General features: G+C 44.5%; 1 protein-coding gene across 1 annotated transcript in view; it reads left to right on the top strand.

Moving 5' to 3' along the window:
* Positions 1-556: 556 nt before the first annotated feature.
* Positions 557-19435, top strand: part of Arhgap31 (Rho GTPase activating protein 31) — a 104237-nt gene continuing 85358 nt past the window's right edge. The window contains exon 1 of the mRNA XM_047564184.1: positions 557-1464. Coding sequence (XP_047420140.1) covers positions 1365-1464 — 100 coding nt within the window. The 5' untranslated portion in view covers positions 557-1364. The remainder of the gene's footprint in view (positions 1465-19435) is intronic.

Genomic DNA, 19435 nt, shown 5'->3' with positions numbered 1-19435 from the left:
AATATCAGAGGCCCCTTAAATCCTAGATTCTCTCCCCAGAAATCATTTCCATTTAGCACCCTTTGCAGTAATGCTCCTACACGTGTGCGGTGTGTATGGGGGTGAACTTGAATCTGTAACCAGAAATTGGATTTCTGGGCCAGTGGTTGCAAAGCTGAAGCCACTCTGGCCCAAAGGTATTCTTACTTCAGCGAGGAAGAGGAGTCAGCTAGGCTTAGGGGTACCTGGACCGAAGCCAGGAGGGATGGGAGTGGCCAGCGCAGACCCGCTGCCTGTCAGGTCTCTCCGCTGGTGTCCGGGTCTTTGTTTCTGTCATTACTCTTTAAGTGTTGGTGAAGGAGAAGGGCAGGCACCGAAATAGAAAGTGTCAAAGATAGGATGACGGTGAGGATAACACCAAAGCAGAACTTTCTGAAAGCCCCATCCCGCACTCTCCTTGCAGAAGGCCAGGGCACCTCCTCCTGTCCTCTTCAAAGAACTGTGTTGGCGGGGCAGGAAGCGGCGGCTGGGCTGCGGGTCCTCCTTAGGAGAGCGGTGATTTCCTCTGGGCCGCCCAGAGCTATCTCTGGAGTCGCTGAACGGCCCGCAGGAGAGCGCGTTCTCTCCCCCACCCGGTACTCCTCAACCCACCCACCTACTTCCTCCAGCTCCATACACACACGAGCACGGAGCTGCCAAAAATTTCCACCCTCCGCCCCCCTCCCTAGCTAACTTCCTTCCAGCGTTTCCTGAGCTGGATGATCCTAGGATTTGTAAGACAGGAAAAAAAGGAAGGCGTGAGGGCGGGCTAGGGAGACAGGATGCTTGTTTTTCGCTTTACCAAAGCCGTCTGAAGGCAAGACAGCGGGCCCAGGGCAGAGACCCACAGCAGCTCCGGGGCGGTCTCCTCGCCCCTCGCCGCAGCCGCCTTCCCCGCGCTCGAGTCCTCTCCCGGGCACTTGGGAAGGCGAAGAGGAGAGCTCGCCTTCCCTCTGAAGCAGAGGAAAAGCAGCTGAAGACACCGCAGGCGCCTGTGAAAGTCCCTGGGACTCCAAGTGAGGAAGTGACACTCCCAAGCGAGCCGGCCCGCAGCTGCCAGCTCCTCAGGGCCTCCGGCACCGCGGCCCTGGAGGCGCGCGGGGTGGATTGCAGGCTCTGCTGGCTCGGCCGCGCTCATCGCCGCGCCCCGGCCCGCGCGCGCCGGCACACGGGCTCGCAACCCCTGGGGGTCCATGCGCAGCGCCCGCGGCCCTGGTCCTTCGGATCGCCCATGAGGACCCCCGGCGCCGCGCTGCAACCAGTGATCTAACCCCGAAGACCATCGTACGCGCGGTGCCTAGCAGAGGGAGGGAGAGACAGAGGGGCAGCCTCTTCGGGACTAACTCATGAAGAACAAGGGTGCCAAGCAGAAGCTGAAACGAAAAGGGGCCGCCAGTGCATTTGGCTGTGACCTGACGGAGTATCTGGAAAGCTCAGGACAAGATGGTAATGTGCCTTCGCCTTTTCCCCCCACCCCTTCTTTTTGTTTGAGAGGGGGATGGATTCTCTTGAGGTGTGTTCATTCAGTTTACAAGTTAATGTGTTCCAGGCTTGTTCGTTCGCCGTACTTTTTTTTCTTTTTAAATAAGAACATACATGATTCTTAAGGCGCACAGCGCTGCCACCTCGACGTGCAGAGGCTGTGTCAGTTGGTCTCCTACAAGCCGCTCATGGGCGGTGCTGCTTCAGAGTTTAGCTGGCCTCCTCTGGGTGTGGGGATGGGAGCCGAAGAGTCCTGATCTTAAACTCTGGATGTGGAAAGGGAGGGATGAGGGGTAGACATGTGGCAGTAACCAGTGGGCTTCCCTGGGTAGACAACTGTGACCCCCTTAACTGTCCCTCCTGGGCTCTCCGATTTCATCCTCTCACATCCTTTTTTATTAATGTGCTAGAAGGCAGTGTGATGAGGGTGGGGGTTGGGATCCTGGCTGGGGGAGTGGTTGCACAAACATTTTCTGAATTTCTGAGCTAATGCCAAATATATAGTACTTCCCCACATCCTTTGCCCAGCTACCCAGACCCTTTACCTCCTCTTGGCTTTCAGATTAACATTTGGTGCTTCAAGCAAGAAGTGTGTTGTGAAAAGGTCAGAGGGCCTCGATTTTAAAATAGGGTAAGTGAGAGAAAGGAGAGTGTTTCAGTTTTCAAGGTTGGCTTGATAAAAAGTGTGTGGAGTGGGCAGAGTGTCCTGCAGACTAGAGACAATTTAAACATTTGTTGGAGGAGGGAGAAAGAAAACAATCTGGAATACAATTACAGCATTTGAGGTTAGATGTTTTTTAATCATAGAAAAGTTGGGAAAATTGAGCATTAAATGACTCCTTTTATAAGGTTGACTGGCCCTGCACTTACCCATGACAAAAAAGGCCTTGTCTTTGGAAGCTTCAGTGAGAGAGATTATAGCCCACTATATAGGCCATGTGTTTATACATAGATAGATACAACAAAGGAAAAACTTAAGGGCTGTGTAACTGTGCAGAATAATTCTGCCTCCAGGAAAATAATCTCAGAAACTATTCAATTTGTCCATATCAAATATGCATCTCAAAAACAGCACAGAGCTTTTGTTTCACTTCCCCTTTTTTTGAAGACTCAGCACCCCTAGTAATTTGCAGTGGTGTGATATTCCTGTGGTATTCCAGAGTTCAGAGTCTGCTGTGTCATTAGGACAAATGGCTTGGTATTTTAGAGCTTAGAGAACCACAGGTTTTCAAAACTGCCTCTTTTGAAATTGAGGCATAACTGAGTCAATTTGTTTAATTCTCACCAACAATCTGGGAAGGTCAATTTGAAATAGAAAGCACTTGGACTGAGCTGTTTTGAGTGTGAGGGAATGCCATACATGCATCTTAACCACCATGGTTAAAAGTTTAGAATGAAGTGTTTCCCTCCACCTGTTTTTGCAGTGGCCTCAGGTTAACTTCCAGCTATACTAGGAGCGCTCCCAGGAAGCCATCTTCCATCATGTGGGTGTTATTCTGACCTTCCCTCCAAAGCTGTGAGAGTTCATAGTGGGGCTTGCCAGCCTACCCACTTCTTACAAAGTCATAGATCAGATGACCCTGAACCTCAGTGTTCTGTGCTTATAACTCAGAGACACCCTCAAGTGGCTTTCTTTCTTTTTTTCTTTCACCTGCTTTATATTTGGGCTTCTGCATGTTTCATTTAAGAAAAAAAAAAAAAAGAAAAAAGAAAAGGAAAGCAAGCAAGCTAGCTAGCTACTGCTTAATGGTAAAGGAAGAAAAAAAAAAAAAAAGGAAAGTCATTACCCAGTGCTTCCCACCCTGGTGGGGAGGAGAGGAAGCCTGAAGAGGTAAGGTCATACAGTTAATCATGAAGGATGCAGAGGGTCCTGACCTGTTAGGCGCCTTTCCCTCCATGGCTTCTATGTCTAAGCCAACATTCTCTTCTAATGATTCCCCCCCCCCCAAATTGAAAGCAGACAACCCTGCCATGGGATCAGCAAACTTTCATGACTAAACATACCTGAATAGAGTTCATCTTTGAAATGAAAGGCAACTGACCCACTTAATGATCCACATTATTGTGCTACATGGAAATTAGGCACGTATAATAAGCAGTTTATATAAATGAGAGTAATTAGAATTTCCCCCACCCCACCCACAGTTAACACTAACTGGATAGTTTTATTTTTGCTATTGTGTAGCATGGAGAAAGTCAGTGCTAGTCGTTTTCTCTAAAATAATGTAGCTCCTCATGGACCTCCCAAAACAGGTAATGGTTAACAGACAAGGCCTGAACTCTGCTCCCCAGAAGGAAAAGCTGAGGTAGGCACTGCCCCTTTGCCCACCACCTTGAAAGAGCATCCCAGAATGTTATGGTGACAATGAGGGTGATAACCAGGATCCAGGAAACTGCAGGGGACCTCTCAAGACTAACATCACTGTCATTGAACTTTGGGGGTCATGGCAGGGCAATAGACCTGGGTAGAGGCAGGGAAATATGGATTCAAGCACAAAGGCAGAAGGGAAGAAGATATGAGGAAACAGACCCTGTACTTTCATGGGAAGGAAAGCCCCACTCTGGAGTGGAGGACAAAGCTGGTGACAATTAGCTGTGCATAGCCCATCTCAATATGAGGAAGCTACACCCCTGAGTGGGAACTCCAGACAGACATAGGCTGAGCACAAAGGATGAATATCAGTCACTCCTGTAATTCTCTGAGGCCCTGCACTGCTATTTGCAGTTGGACAGATCTGACAGAACAGGGTGTATGGGTGACAAAAAGGTGTTCAGCTTAAAATGAATGTTACTCAGGGTCAGTTGTCACCCTTAATCTTTGTGAAACTGATGAAGAACAGAAACTCCTTCCCTTAGATGTGCACGCACACACACATCCATATCAGATAGAATTTCTGCAGGCATCCACAGAGATGCCAGTTTTAGACCCTACTCTGATTATCCCCAGCAGCACATAGGCATTGTGTGAAGGAACAACAGCCCTCTTCTTCTTCTTCTTCTTTTTTTAACAGTTCCACGTGCTAGCTAAGTGCTCTACCACTGAGCTACACTCCTAGTCTAACCTAGTTTCCCTTTTTGACTGCTCTTCTCCAGCCTAGTAAAAACACCCCAGAATGGTATGAAGTGGCTCCTGGCAGACTGGACCAGAGCCTCTTTCACTTCCCCTCCAGCACAGTGGCTGTTGCCCTGGCCCCCAGTTCTCCCCTGGGAACCAGCTAACAACTTTCTTTCTTCCTCTCTGGGATAGAAGGAGATCACCCTTCTGCTGTGGATGCTGAAAAGAGGACAGCTTTCTTTTTCTTCTTTTTGACCACTAAATATGAAGACCTTTGCTTGCAGCTGTGTAATAAAAACCCCATCACGTTGTGAGTGAGACCAAGGTGTATCCATAGCCATTTCCAACCTCTCCCTGATGAACGCGGGGTTCTGGTTCTTCCAACAGAGCTTAGAAATGAGGGGCTAGGAGCTAGGGGACAAGTGAGGGAGGATTAGGGGAGAAACTATCTTATTCCTCCACCTTAAAGGACTTTCTCATCCTTCTGTGCCATCTTTGTTCATTTTACTCTGGTAGAAAGTGATATTGCTCTGGCCTACTGGCTCTCCATGATGATTACAGTCACCTGGAGAACTTTAGAAAAAATGTTGATGCCCAGTCTCCCTCTCATATGAATTAAATCATAATTTTGGTATGTAGCCAGGGTAGAGAACTGCTGTCTGCAGTGTATGGGTTTACAGACCATTTTCCCTTGAAGAAGTAGCCTTGGCCATTTCAAATGCACCCTCTGAATTTTTGCTGAGAATTTTGAGCCTTTTTATTTCTGAGGATTTTTTTCTCATTCTTACCAGGCTGAAGAAAAATATATATTAATATATATATTTATATACGATACATGTATATTTGATTTGAGGGATGACAGAAGGGCCATAAAAAGTAAATAAATAATCAGTACAAATATAATCTTAAGCTTGATGAGAGTAAACTCTAGTATTTCAAAGAATAAGGCTAAAAGTCCGTGGTAACTTTAAGATGTGCCCTACTCAATTTCTTAAAGTAAATTATTGCCTCACTTTGTTTATTAATTTTTTTTGCAAATATTTATGAAGACACTGTGCTAGGTTCAGCAGGAAAAAAAGAAACATGGGCTCCAGATTTAAGAAATTTAGTCTCAGAGATGTGAACAAATCTTCAGAAACTAATGTCTCAGTGAACTTTGAAGTTAACTGACTGAAGGGGAACCTGGAGGAGAAAAATGGGAAAGCTTTGATCTCCGATTAAATAGATGAGATGCTCAAACATAAACAGAAGCTAAGTCTTAGCACAGAAGGTAAATATTTTTTCTGTTCAAGATAAGATTTAAAGCTAAATGGAGAACATGGGTAGGGCTATTCTCTTTGGCTTAGTTGCTTCCTTCCCAGCTTCTTGGCTGGCACATCATTATCACATCTTCCCTGGCTAATTCCTCATCCTTTGGGTCTCAGTTTCAGAACATTCTGGAAACCTTCCCTAATCCACCCTTGCTGGGGGCTCCTATTACAACTGCTGGAATCTTACTACCTAGGATAATAGAATTCCAACTTTGGTTGTTCCCAGCTGAGTCACCCTGGGGCAAGTTACTTACCCCTCTGGCCTCAGTTTCCTCTCCTGTGAAATGGTAATAACAGCATTGATGTGAAAATAAATGAGTCAATATGGGAAAAACACTTATCAGAGGGTATATTCATGATAAGCTGTTATTGAAACACCTGGACATGCTCTAGCACATCCACCAGGACTGAGGCTCCTCTGACACAAGGAAATAAAGTGGTTAGATTCCCAAGAGGGGCAGGAAGCAGTATTAATTGCCCCACTGAATGCAGAGGCCAGTTCATGCAGGGATTTCCCAGAGTAACTTCGAGGTGGACCATCAGTATACAGTATTAGAGAAGCAGAAAGTCAATTAGAAACAAAAGCACCCTCAGAAAACCTGAGAGACACAGCCAGCAGGGACCAAAGGAGAAGTCAAGTCATGGGTGGGGAGCTGAGAAGATAGAGCAACAACTTTAGTAGGCTTGAGCTTAGCAAGGCATGCATGCCTTTGGACTCCCAGAGTGACACAGGAATTGTGAAGATAGAAGGGTAAATCTTTGAGCCTGGAGCAAACTGGATAACCCTGAGGCTAGCCTGCAGCTGGCTGTGTAAGTCTGGATATGACAAACAACCCAGACAGAGAATGGAAAAGGCTACTTCCACCTACCCACATGCCTCCCTCCTGCCCACTCTTTAGACATCTGCCAAGAGCCCTCGACCACAGGGACAGCCTCGCCCTTCCTCCTCCCCTATCCACCACCCCTGGCAGCCACCCAGATGCCTTCCAGCTTCAAGAGGCCCAGGCATAGGTGTTGCTAAAGAAGCTCAATCCCTTGTCCCACAGCCCTGCCCTGAATCCAAGAGAGCCATCTCTGGGTAGGGGAGAGGTGGGCATGGGGTTCACTGCTTTTGGCTAGGGCAGAGAGAGGGAAAGGCGTTCAAAGTAGAAGTCCATTTTCCCAGAGATGGTGCTGGAAGTGGCTGACGAATTCTCCAGTGCCATCAGAGCTGTAGTTTTTGGTGCATTCTTTTTATGTCCCCCCTGCCCCATTCATCTGTAGGCTAGCCTGGAAACATTTTCTGTTGGGAAGCAAAAACATTCTGAGTTCCAGAAAATGATCCAGATAGTTCTGAAGCACTTGCTGGGGACTGTTCATAGGAATCCCCTCACTGCAGAAAGATTTCCTGGGATTTTCCGGCTGTGTGTGTGGCTTTGCAGCAGTGGGTGGAAGAAGGGGGTGAGACTGAAAGTTCCAAAACTCAGTGTGGGCATGAGAACCGTTAGCCAACATACCCTGCGCCTCTAGACATTGTAGCTAAATATTTCTGAAACAAAATAGTGATACAACCATCTGGTTGGGGCTTCTGATTGCTCACCCCTTCCAGAATAGATTACTCAATCTGAGCTGCCTACCCAGACTGGCTTCTGAATATCAGGACTCCCATTTCCTCCCAGCACACTTTTTCCTTCAGACCAATCTTGATGCCCAGGAACATGGAGCTGCACACCCCACCACCACCATGTCATGTATTTAAGCCAAATGCAGCAGTTCCTCAATTATCCCCATCCTTCAGATTGATTGTCTTTTTGCTTAAGGGACATATCCCACCCAGTTCTCTAAGCTGTTTCTCCCCATGCTCCAGTGCAAAGGCTGTACTTGGATTGAACTGCTCTTGGTGTTTCTCCCTCAAAGGGCTGACCTCAGGTACTAGTGGAGATAGGGTCACAGCCTGCTGGAACTACACTCCCTGTCCCTCTAATCCCCCCCCCCCGCCCCCCAGGCTGTAATTTTAGCTAACACTTAAAATGAAAAAAGCTTAGGAGGAAAAAGGCTGCCTGTAATTCAGAGGAGAATAAATACTGGTACTAGATTTTTTTTTCTCCTCCAAGCAAGTTTTGATAGAAAAACATGAGACCATCAGGTTGCTGGACAGTGGAAGGGAAGAAGAGAAAGGGGTGGTCTGCTGGAGGACAGAGGGAACCAGAAGTGGAGGCTGAGTCCCAAATCAGACCTTGGTGGTATTTTTATTGGTGGTGAGAGTGATTATCTTTGTTGTTTTCCATGTACCAGTTCATTTTACACATACAGAGTCATATTTCTGACATCTTTAATCATTGGTCATTTTAATCCTTTTTTTACAGGGGAGAAAACTGAGGTCCAAGAAGTTAAGTGATTTGCCAAGATGGTGATAGGAGAGGCAGGATTTCAATCCAGATGTGTCTGAGTCCCAAGGCTACAGTTGTAGGCAGAAATTTCATCTCCCAGAATAGCATATTTCATAATTTGGAATTTATTATTTTGGCCCCTCAAAAAACCTATAAGAGGTTTTTCTCCCTTTGCTTTGTTTTCCCCTATCCTAGACCAACAGAAGTCATAGTGACAATTGACATTTGCATAGCACTTTGTCCCCTGCATGGTGCTTTATGTGCATGTACACCTATGTGTGCCACAAGTTTTCAAGTCTGTCTGGACTTCCACTTCCTCCTAGGTCCCTCCCTGCCCCCTGCAGCACAGTTCTCCTTCCCTCGGGAACACCCAGGGCCTGAGGGTTAGCAACATTTGATCTCCATTCTGCTTGCTGTTCTGTTCTCTAACTGGCTTTGTGTATGAAAGTAGATGGCAAGCTCCATGGAAGGCAGGTGGCACCCAGCAGCTCATTGTATCTTCAGGGTGAGCCTGTGGCAGATCCTCAGCAGTTGATTGATTGACCCTCCTTCCTCCTTCAGGAAACCAGTGTCAGAGCCCTTCTAGGAAACTCAGGATAGGGACCTTGCCAATGTGCCTTGTTATCAGGAATCCAAGATTTAATGGTCCCATGGGGTTTACAGCTACTCCTGAATAGAAACCAACTCAGGATCTGCCCAGAACTCTCCAGAAACATTGCTTTCTCCTAGTGCCTCAACAGTCACTCCTTGGTATGAACCACATTCTTGGCTGGTCCCCAGAACCAACTGAGTCTCTGGGATTGAGTCTCAGGCACTCTTTGTTCTAGTTCAAGCTTGACTGATGCTTGCCAGGCCCTGCTACCACACCCATGGCCTGATGCTGGCCCAGAATGTCTTTGACGGTCCCCCTCCCCATCACCTTCTAGAGGGAGAGGGTGAATGTCTCCCTTCCCCCAAAAGTGGAGCACAACTCTGTGACAGATGCTAAAAAATAGTTTAACATGTAAGTTAGGATTCTGGCAAACCATAAGTAAAATCTGTAGCTTTGGTGAAAGGCCATTGAAATAAAGTGTGTGTGCATATTTCTTTCCCTGGGTCTTTATATTTTTAATTAGAAACTATCTTGTATGAGACTGTCAATTTGAGGCAGCAGGCATGTAATGGACTCTAATGCATTAGATCCTGTTGGGTTTACAGTGAAGTTGCTCTTGGCCTAGAAGGTTCATGATGTGATAAAAATAACTTTAAAAATACCCAGAAGAATGAAACAAGGGTTCCAGAGGAAGTGCAGGCATCAGAGCAGGTTGTTTGTAGTGGGGGAAATCAGTAAAATGATAAAGCCAGCATCGTCTGACTGAGGAATGACAGGTGTGGGGAGATAGGCGGTCAATTTCTAGAAGCCATATGGTTCTTTCTGCCTGATGCTTGGAATTGGTCATTTCCTCCTGCATCCTAGGGGAGAAGACCCTTAAGGGGGAAAAGGGAACTGAGGATGATTGACTGTAGCCAAACTGGAGTTGCAGAAGACCCTGCAACTGGCTGGTATGAAAGAAGCCTGTTTTCAGTGACAGGAGTAAACCTACCCTCGGGAGAGGGCAGAGCAGCTGATAATAACAAGAATGGCCACTGGTTTGGCTGGTTGTGTCAGTGTCTGTGTCCTGCCCCAGCACAGAAGAATAAGATATTCGTTTAAAAGGAAAAGCTTTTTAAAATATGCTAACTGATCTCCCTAATTTTGTTTCTTGATTATATCTAGCTGTATGGAATAAATGTCCAACTTCAACCTCTTCCCTTTGCTTGTGTGGAAAGTTCTGGTTTTTTCCCCCCATTTTACAAATGAGGACCAACTCAGAGAGGTTAAGTAACTTACCAGATGTCTCCCAGCCAGGAAGTGGGAGAAGCAGGACTCAAATGTCTATCTGATGTTCAATTCCTTTTCCATGGAATTGGCTGCTCTGGACCAAAGTTGCTCTGGCTAAGCATTCCGTAAAACAAAGTCTGATATGCAGAGCTTCATTTTGCTGTGAGTTGCCAGGGTGATAAGTTCAGTAGGATTTGGTAGACTTTAATAAAACTTAGGGCAATAGAGTACTCAACCCTAGTTTTTGAAAGGAAAACATTTAGGTTCCAAATGGCAGCATTGGAAACAGAGAGCATGCCCTGTTACCATAAGTAGCCCCTTCCACCACTTCTTTCCCATCTGTTTCCTGCATGTTGAGTATTATTGGGAAACAATGATGTCAACTCTTCCATATAAATCTACACCTCCCTGCCAGCCCCTCCCCTACAATGCATATTTTTGTTCCTCTTTCTGGCTTTTGTCTTGCTGTTCTGTTAGGGATGCACGCTTTTGGCGTCAATTGTTGACTTTCTTTTTAATAAGTTTTAGCTATTTAAGCTTCATTGTATCCTTCAAAGTGCACATGCTTCTTTGGGTCCATATTTGGGAAATCCTTTGACATTTGACAAAACAGCTAGAGCATGGGCCTGGGATCGATGGAGAGCAGCTATTTTGCTTTCCAGAAAAGCAAAGTGAAATGCAAGTCTCTGAATCAGACTCAGAACTGAGGACATAAACCCTGCTTGGGAGTCCTGTGCAGCTGCATGAACTCTGTAGCTGGCCTGGGCACAGAGCCTGTCGCTGAAGGTCAGGAGAATACACCCATTTTGTAATCTGCAAGAGGCCTGTGTTCCCCCATCTGAATCTTGACTTTCAAATGGGGCCTGGTTTCCACAGTCCCTTGTCATTGCTGCCCCTAAAGACAATTTGGTTTCAAAATGGAAGGGAGGGGATCTCTGAAGACAGTTTGGGTTTGAATTCTGGGCCCAAGAATCCTGGACCACTCTTTAAGCTTTGGGCAAATATTCTCAAATGTTACTGGGTATTAGAATGACTACAAATATAATTCTTACTTTTAAATTTAAAAATTAAATATTAGTCAGATTTATTGTACTCTTGGAAATACTTCTTAAATTGCATTTTGGACTCCTTAAAACAAAATGAACACCTAATAGAAGTTTTGAAAGGGTTTTTTCAAAGGTCCTGCAGTGTCTGGGACCATGGGAACATGTGACTGTTGAATGGGCTACAGCTTATGGGGCTGCTCGCTGTGAAGTGCAGCTGCCTGTGAGGATTCTGAGGTCCAGTCCCTCAGAGATTCCGCTTTCGTAAGTCTGGGTGGAAGGGCACATTTTAAAGATGTGCTGCGGGCTAGATAATGGCATCCTTGGACTGCTGATCTCACTGGGAGATACCTGGTCTTAGGTCAGAAAGAAGCAGTTCTCTAAAGCCACATGACTTTGTTTTCCTCACTGTACCTTTTTATATTGCTCCACGTGTCAACAGTGAACATGGACTTTTACTTTTTAAATCAGAAAAAAATCTTCTAGAATTATTATGGGAATAGGATGTCTTAATTTGCTGTATTTTTGATAGAGCCCCTCTCTTTCCCTTCTTATTTGGGGGGAAATAATAAATAAGTCTGTGAGTTTGCATTCCTGCCTTAATACATGCAGTATAGTGATGTCAGTTAACCTCTCTGAGAAGCAGGGTAGGTTTTTGCTGATAGACTGCTTGGGTTCAAATCCCACATGCTAGGTCTACGACCATGCACAAGTTACCAGACCTCTCTGTGCCTCAGTTTCCTCATCGGTAAGGTGGGGTTGTGATGACAATGGGACCTACCACCTGGGGTCATTGTGCGGATGGAGGGAGCTAGTGCACTGCTGGGGTTTAGACAACTTCCCGTAAGTGTTAACTGTGGTTATCTTTTCCTTGGTGACTGGAAATCTTATCCTGCTTCAGTCTCTTTACTGGGAATGTGGTTCTTGAGTTGTGCCACAGATGGGGAAGTGGAGGGAGCTGAGAGCAAGTGTTCCAGGGCCCCTCTGTGTTCCCAGGGCCTTCCCCCCAAACTCCTCCTCCTCCCCTTTCTTCTCTCTTATGTACACAAAGTTATTTGTTTTCTTTGATTGGATGGATTAAAAAAAAAAGCTAGTTTTAAGATTCTTATCTGTTGATAAATATGTCTGGGTTGGGACTGTGGCAAACTTTCTAAATTTACATGTTTTTAGTCATCAGAAAAAGAAAAGAATCTAAAAAAAAGGAAGGAGGGCCATTGTAAATGGCTATAACTGTAGTGACAGCCATCTATCCTTCTAGTTTCCATCTGTATTTCAGAAGCGTTTCAAATCTAAAAAATGAACCTATTTTCATCTTTGACAGAACAGTGTGAGACCTGGGCAGAGGCCATTTCATATAAGCCTGGCTATTTGCCCTACGATTGAAGGTGGACTGAATGAGATTACTCTGGCTTGAGAGGAAATCTAAGTGTGATACCTGCAAACCATGCTCTGTCCTGGGCTGTGCAAACAGAAACAGAGGGGACAGATCAACAGATCCATTCTGCACTCTTCTGGGGGTTACATTACATATATGAAATAGAGTGTTACATTTTTTCTCCATGCTCCATTTTAAGGTGGAAGCTTGTACACAGAAGTACATTCAGGAAGGTGATCAGAATAGTGACAGGTTGTAAAATGCTACAGATGACAAGTGCCATTGCTGAGAATGTTTACTATAGTAAGCAAGTAGGGACTCGACCATGCTGGCCTCTCTGGGCTTTTGCGTTTGTTGCCCCCCTGTGTTAGCTTCTTCTTGCTGTTGTAACGAGTCATCTCAAACGTCTTAGCTTCCAACAAAACAAATCTTACAGTTCTGTGAATTAGAAGTCCAACACAGATCTCACCAAAGTCAAGGTGCCAGCAGGGGACTGTTCTTTCCTACAGGCTTAGGAAAAAATTTCCATATCTTTCCCAACTTTGAGAAGCCACCTGCATTCCTTGGCTTGAGGCCCCCCTTCCTCCAGCTTCAAAGCCTGCACGATTCCTACTGTTCTCCCCAAGTCACATCTCCCACTTAGCCCAGCTGGGAAAGGCTTTTAAGGACCCATGTGATTAGATTTGGCCCACCACCAGTATACTAGCCCCATCTCAAGATCCTTAACCAAATCACATCTGCCTCCAAAGTTCCTTTGCAGAGAAAGTAACATATTCACAGGGTTCGGGGATTAAGGTGTGGATGTCTCTGAAGGGCATTATTTTCCTTACCTCCTTCCAGAAAGGTATGGCACTAGGTGGATTGCGGTACTTGCAGATCTTTCAGGTCTTCCCCAATCCAGAGACTTGGTGATTATGTTATTTTAATCCAGTTTGGTACCCTATCAGAAATACTCCTAGCGTAGCTCAGTGATAGAGCACTTGCCTACCGTGTGCAAGACCCTGGGTTCAATTCTTGGTACCACCACCATCCCTCAAAAAAAGGAGGCTAGAAATATTCTTTAAATTCCATTTTGAACTCCTGGAAACAAAATAGACAAACCAAGAACCCGAAAGGTCTGGGTCTGTGGAGAACAAGTCATTGTTCTGAACGAAGTTTGTAGATTGCACACTGTAAAGGGCCATCTATTGGTATTACGTGTTCAGCTCTGTGGCTACTGAGGGAGCCACAGAAGTGCTGGAACCATGCTCTTATTGAGAATCTGCCTCCTGCCAAGCCTTGTACAAATGTTAACTCACATGTCTTTAACAACAGCCTTAGGAGGCAGGTATTATTTTTTTAACTGACACATAATAATTTTACATATTTTTGAGGTACAGTGCAACATTTCAACACATGCCTACAATGTGTCACAATCAGATCAGGGTTGCTGGCATATCTATCACCCCAAACATTTATTTCTTTGTGTTTCAAACATTCAAAGTCCTCTCTGTTAGTTCTTTTGAAATATATAATTAATTGTCATCAACCATGGTGACCCTACTGTGCTACTGAACATTAGAAGTCATTCCTTCTCACTAACTGCACCCCTTTAACCATCCTCTCTCCAACCCCAGCCCTCACAGCCTCTGGTAAACACCACTCTACTCTCCACTTCTATGAGATCACCTTTTATAGCTTTCACATATGAGATTATACAGCATCTGTCTTCCATGCCTGACACAGTTCACTTAACATAATCCTTCAAGCTCATTCATGTTACCACAAATGACAGGATTTTCTTTTTATGGGTAAATAGTATTCCAGTGTGTATGTACCTCATTTTCTTATCCATTTATTTGTTGGTGACATTTAGGTCATTACTACATCTTAGCTATTTTGAATAGTGTTTCAGTAAACATGGTACTGCAGACACCTCTTTGATTTGCTTTCCTTTGGATTTATACGTAGTAGTGGAATTGCTGTGTCAGAAAGTAATTTTATCTCTAGTACTTTGAGGAAACTCTGTACTGTTTTCCATTGTGGCTGTACTAATTTACATTCCCATCAACAGTGTGAGTTCCCCTTGCTCTGCATTCTCACCAGCATTTGTTAATTTTTGTCCATTTGATAATAGCCATTCCATTATCATCTCTAGGGTGAGATGATATATCTCATTGTGGTTTTGATTTGCATTTCCCTGATGATTAGTGAAGTTGAGCATTTTTCATATCCTTTTGGCTACTTGCACAACTTCTTTTGAGAAACATCAATTCAGATCATTTGACTTTTCCCACCAAGAGGTACTCTACCACCAAGAGAGCTACATCGCCAGCCCTTTTTATTTTAATATTTTATTTTTATTTTGAGATAGGGTCCTGCTAGGTTGCCCAGGCTGTCCTCAAACTTGGCATTCTCCTGTGTCAGCCTCCAGAGTCACTGGGATTACAAGTGTGCACCATCACTCCCAACTTGCTCATGTTTAATCAGATTATTTGTTTTGTTTTGCTGTTGAGTTTTTGGAGCACCTTGTATACTCTGAATATTAGTCCCTTTTCAGCTGAATAGTTTGCACATGTTTTCTCCCATTCTGTAGGTTCTCAGTCCACAATGTTGATTGTTTACTTTGCTGAGCAGTTGTTTTATAGTTTGATGTAATCCCATTTGTCAGTTTTTACTTTAGTTGCCTGTCTTTTGGGTCCTATCCCAGAAATCTTTACTCAGATCAATGTTCTGAAGCATTTCCCCTATGTTTTCTAGAGTTGTTTCATACTAGTTGTTTCAAACTAGAGTTTCATAATTTGGGGTCTTATATTTAAGTCTCTGATCCATTTTGTTTTGTTTTGTTTTGTTTTTTTGGTACCAGTGATTGAACCCAGGAGCATTTCACTACTGAGCAACATCCCCAGTCCTTTATTTTATTTTTTGTTTTGAGATAGAGCCTTGCTAAGTTGCTTAGGGCCTTGCTAAATTGCTCAAGCTGGCTTTGAGCTTGCAATCCTCCTGCTTCAGCCTCCCCAGACTCTGGGATTACAGGCATGCACCAACACACCCAGCGTCTTTGATCCATTTTGAGTTGGTTTATGTATATGGCGAGAGATGGGGATCTAGTTTCATCCTTATGCATTTGGATATCCAGTTTTCCCAGTACTATTTAGTGAAAAGACTGTCCTTGCTTCAGTGTATGTTCTTGGTGCCTTTATTGAAAATCAGTTGGCTATAAATATGTGGATTTATTTCTGGAACCTATATTCTGTTCCACATTCTATGTGTCTTGTTTTTATGACAAATACACTGTTTTGGGCTATAATAACTTGATAGTGTGTTTTGAAGTCAGGTATTGTGATAGGAAGCAGTTATTATTGCTTCTATTTTTCAGATGGGAAAATACAGCCGTAGAGAGGTAAAGTGATGTACCTAAGACTACAATAACTCATGCTTACAATCAAGGTTCACCAAGCCCTGTCTTGTTCCATCTCACTCCATGATCCCTTCCTGACTTGCACTGTAGTCAAGCAGAGGAGGCCCTCACCTGGGAGGCAACCAGAGAACAAGCCATAACAGTGGGTAACTGAGTGCCCTGCCACACAAGGAGCCCAGGCTCAGTCCTAAGTGGTCAAAGAACAAACTGACTTGACCTGAAGGGCTTCCAGAAGAATAGCCCAGGATGATGAGAGAACATTACAGGGTCACCTGCTGGTGTGCAAGAAAGAAGATCTGGATCCTAGAAAACATTCTTAACCAAGGGATTCAACCCTCAGGGAGTTCTTGCCTTGGTGACAGGGTTTAGAGACCTACCAGTTAGAGCAAGGGCCCTTTGAATTAGATAGTGCTTTGTTGTAAATGCTCACACACCTGGGAAGATTAGAGGCACTATTCATTGGTTTTATATTAGAAGGAATTAGTCAAACAAGCTTCTTCTTCCCAACACTAAATTGGAGTTAACTGAAAAAAATGGGATTTTTAAAGCAGTAAAGAGAATTAGGAAAGACACTCAGATGAAGTGGATGGGCTTGTGGGGTGTTGGAATCCAACAAGGCAGAAAGTTGACCAAATGGAAGAATTCTGAGGGAGCCTAGACTCCCCACTCTCTGCCTTCAACTCCAACACACCTGTACATGTAATGCCAGTAAATCCCCCAGATGGTCACTTAGCCCCATTCCCAGTGATTCTACACTAGTCAGACCTTCATTACCTCTCGCCTCTAACCACTGTTTCCTAAATTGTTTCCTCCCTTGAGTAGAAAGAAAATCTGCTCCTTAAAGACTGAAATAATTCTCTGTGTACTAGTGTCTGCAGGGCCAGTTCCAGAAGGGACCAGCTTCTAAAGACTGCCCTATGCCTCCACTCATGGCCATCCACCCCATCACCTTTCTTCTCTTGGCTTCTATTCTCCCATTGCCTTCTTCCCTTTGATCTCTGATCTCCTCACTTAGAAAGACCCTGTGATTTCAACAGGGCTATTTAAATGATCCAAGGTAATCCTCCATCTCAAGATCTTTAACTTGATCACATCTGCAAAAATCCTTTTACCATATATGGTAGCATTCACAGATTCCAGGAATAAGGATGTAAACCTCTTTGGGGGAGGAGAGCATTACTCAACCTACTGTAGTTTTTTTTCTCCTGCAGCATGTGACTGGCTTGGTATCATTAACTTGAGCAAAGGGAATAGCGTGGTGATTGTGGGAGTGCAGCATGAGATGGTCATCAGAAGCCACCAACATCTACTAAGACACAGGATCCGCTGGGACACAGGGATAAACAGGCATTTTCTGATCTTGTGGGGGAATCACAATCCCATGCAAGAGATGAATACATCCTCAACCAATTCTCACACCAACCACAATAGGAAGTAGATGACATCAATTCTGATTCAGAGGAGTTGAATCTTATAAGTAGAAGGCAAATGGCCTCTTCCTGAAGAGAAGACATTCCAGGCAGAGGGAACAGCAACACACACAGGTGTAGAGGTATAAAACAGTGTGGCAGGATCAACATTCTCAGAAGAGAACAAGGGTGAAGGTGCCTACAAGCCTGGGTTATATTTATGGGAACATATGGCTGTTGAATGACCCTTTAAAATCTTTCAGGGAAGCCAGGTACAGTGGTGTATACCTGTAATCCCAGCAACTGGGGAGGCTGAGGCAGGAGGATCTGAAGTTCAAAGCCAGCCTTAACAACTTAGGTAGACCCTGAGCAACTTACTGAAACCCTGTCTCAAAAAAAAAAAAAAAATCTTTCAGGGAAAAGGTTGGTGAAGACAAATGTGTCCATTGAAATTCCAGATAGATAAAGGAAGAGAAATCTCAAAAGAGCTACATTTAAGGATATCGTGTCCTTTTTTTCTTTTTCTTTCTGTTCTTATTATTGCTGTTGAGAAAAAAACTGAAACTGGGTCAAGGAATAAACTTCTTCAGGTGGAGGGAAATTGAGGTGCCCAGAGCAACTGTAAACCAGACTTTCAAAATATGTTTCATTTATTTATAATCTTAGGAAATTTCATTTCACTCTGTCTTGTGAATGATAACCAGGAGGATGTTCAATATTTCAAATCCAAGGTTTATTGGAGGTGAAAAACTATAATGTTCCTTTTCACCTGCCTCCTGGTCAAGCTTCTAGTGCATCTGATCTCTTTCTTCCAGCTTTCTCTTCATCTGTCTTTCCTTCAATTTGAGAAACCACAGAGCAGGTATCAGATCCGCTGTTCTCATCAGTTGTGCTCTACGGTCACATTTGAACTTGGCCTTCTATGCTCCTATTCTACCAGGATGGCTGTCCCCACCTTGGAGCAGTGTCCTACCCTCCCAGGTCACTGTCTCTTGGGAGACCTTGGGATCCCTTGGAGGTAGGCCTTTGAGTCCACTGCCTTCCCTGGCTTCACCAGATTCCAGAATGCAAAGAACTAAAAATAATTCAACCTTTACCTTCCGTAGCCAACCCACCCTTAAACTGTTTTGTTTTGTTTTTTCCTTCTCCCATATGACTGAAAAACAGGCCAGAAGGGAGCAAGCTGAGGTATGAGGGACACCATGGTCTGACAGGCTCTTCCTAGACCTGTGTTCATTCTGGACAGTACTCATCTTCATCACTCCCTTACCAGAGTGGCTCCTGCTATGGTATGGATATAGCTTAAGTGTCCCCCAGAGGCCTGTTCTTCAGAGAGAACACACTGTGAAGTGATGGGTTGCTTAAGAGGTGGGGCCTAGCAGCAAGTCCTTACATCAGCTGGGACTTGCCCTGGGGTGCTCTGGCTTCCTGTTCCTCTATGTGATTTGATCTCTTGCTCCTAGACAAACTTCTTCCACCAAGCTGTAAGGTCCCCACCAGAGCTGAGCCTATGTCTGTGCCATGCCCTTCAACTTTCACAAGTGTACACATGCTTGTTCTTTACAAGGTTAGCCTGCCTCAACCATCATCAATAACACAAAACTAATTCAACTCTCCTGGCCACTCTTTGCCATGACTCCTGTGGCTACTGAGAAGAATATCAAGAGTCAAGAAAAAAATAATAAAATATGCAACTTTATCCTTTTTCTCTTGTAAAATTACAAAAGTAACTATAAAATAAAAATCAAACACTATGGAGATTTGTAAAATGTGAAGTCCCATCTCATTTTGTGATGGCTCCACTTGTCAATTATCTGTCAGGGCTGATTCTTCTAGACCAGTTCTGTCCAGTAGAACTTCCAGTGATGGAAATATGCTCGGTAGGTGCTATCTAATGAGCCCTTGATGTGGTGGGTACCACTGAGGAACTGAACTCTTCATTTTAATTAAGTTGAATGTACATAGTTGCTTGTGGCTACTGGCTACTGCATTGGACAGCAAAGACCTGCCTCTGTGCATACACTAAAAAAATACACAGTGAGTAAATAAAGTTATATCACACATGTTTTGTGACACTGTCTTCAAACAATAGATCTCGAAGAACTAGCTGTTT

This window comes from Sciurus carolinensis, chromosome 9 (genome assembly GCF_902686445.1).
Source record: "Sciurus carolinensis chromosome 9, mSciCar1.2, whole genome shotgun sequence".
Lineage (NCBI taxonomy): Eukaryota > Metazoa > Chordata > Mammalia > Rodentia > Sciuridae > Sciurus > Sciurus carolinensis.
The sequence above is the reverse complement of the archived record's forward strand: the minus strand, read 5'-3'. Positions and strand labels throughout refer to the sequence as shown.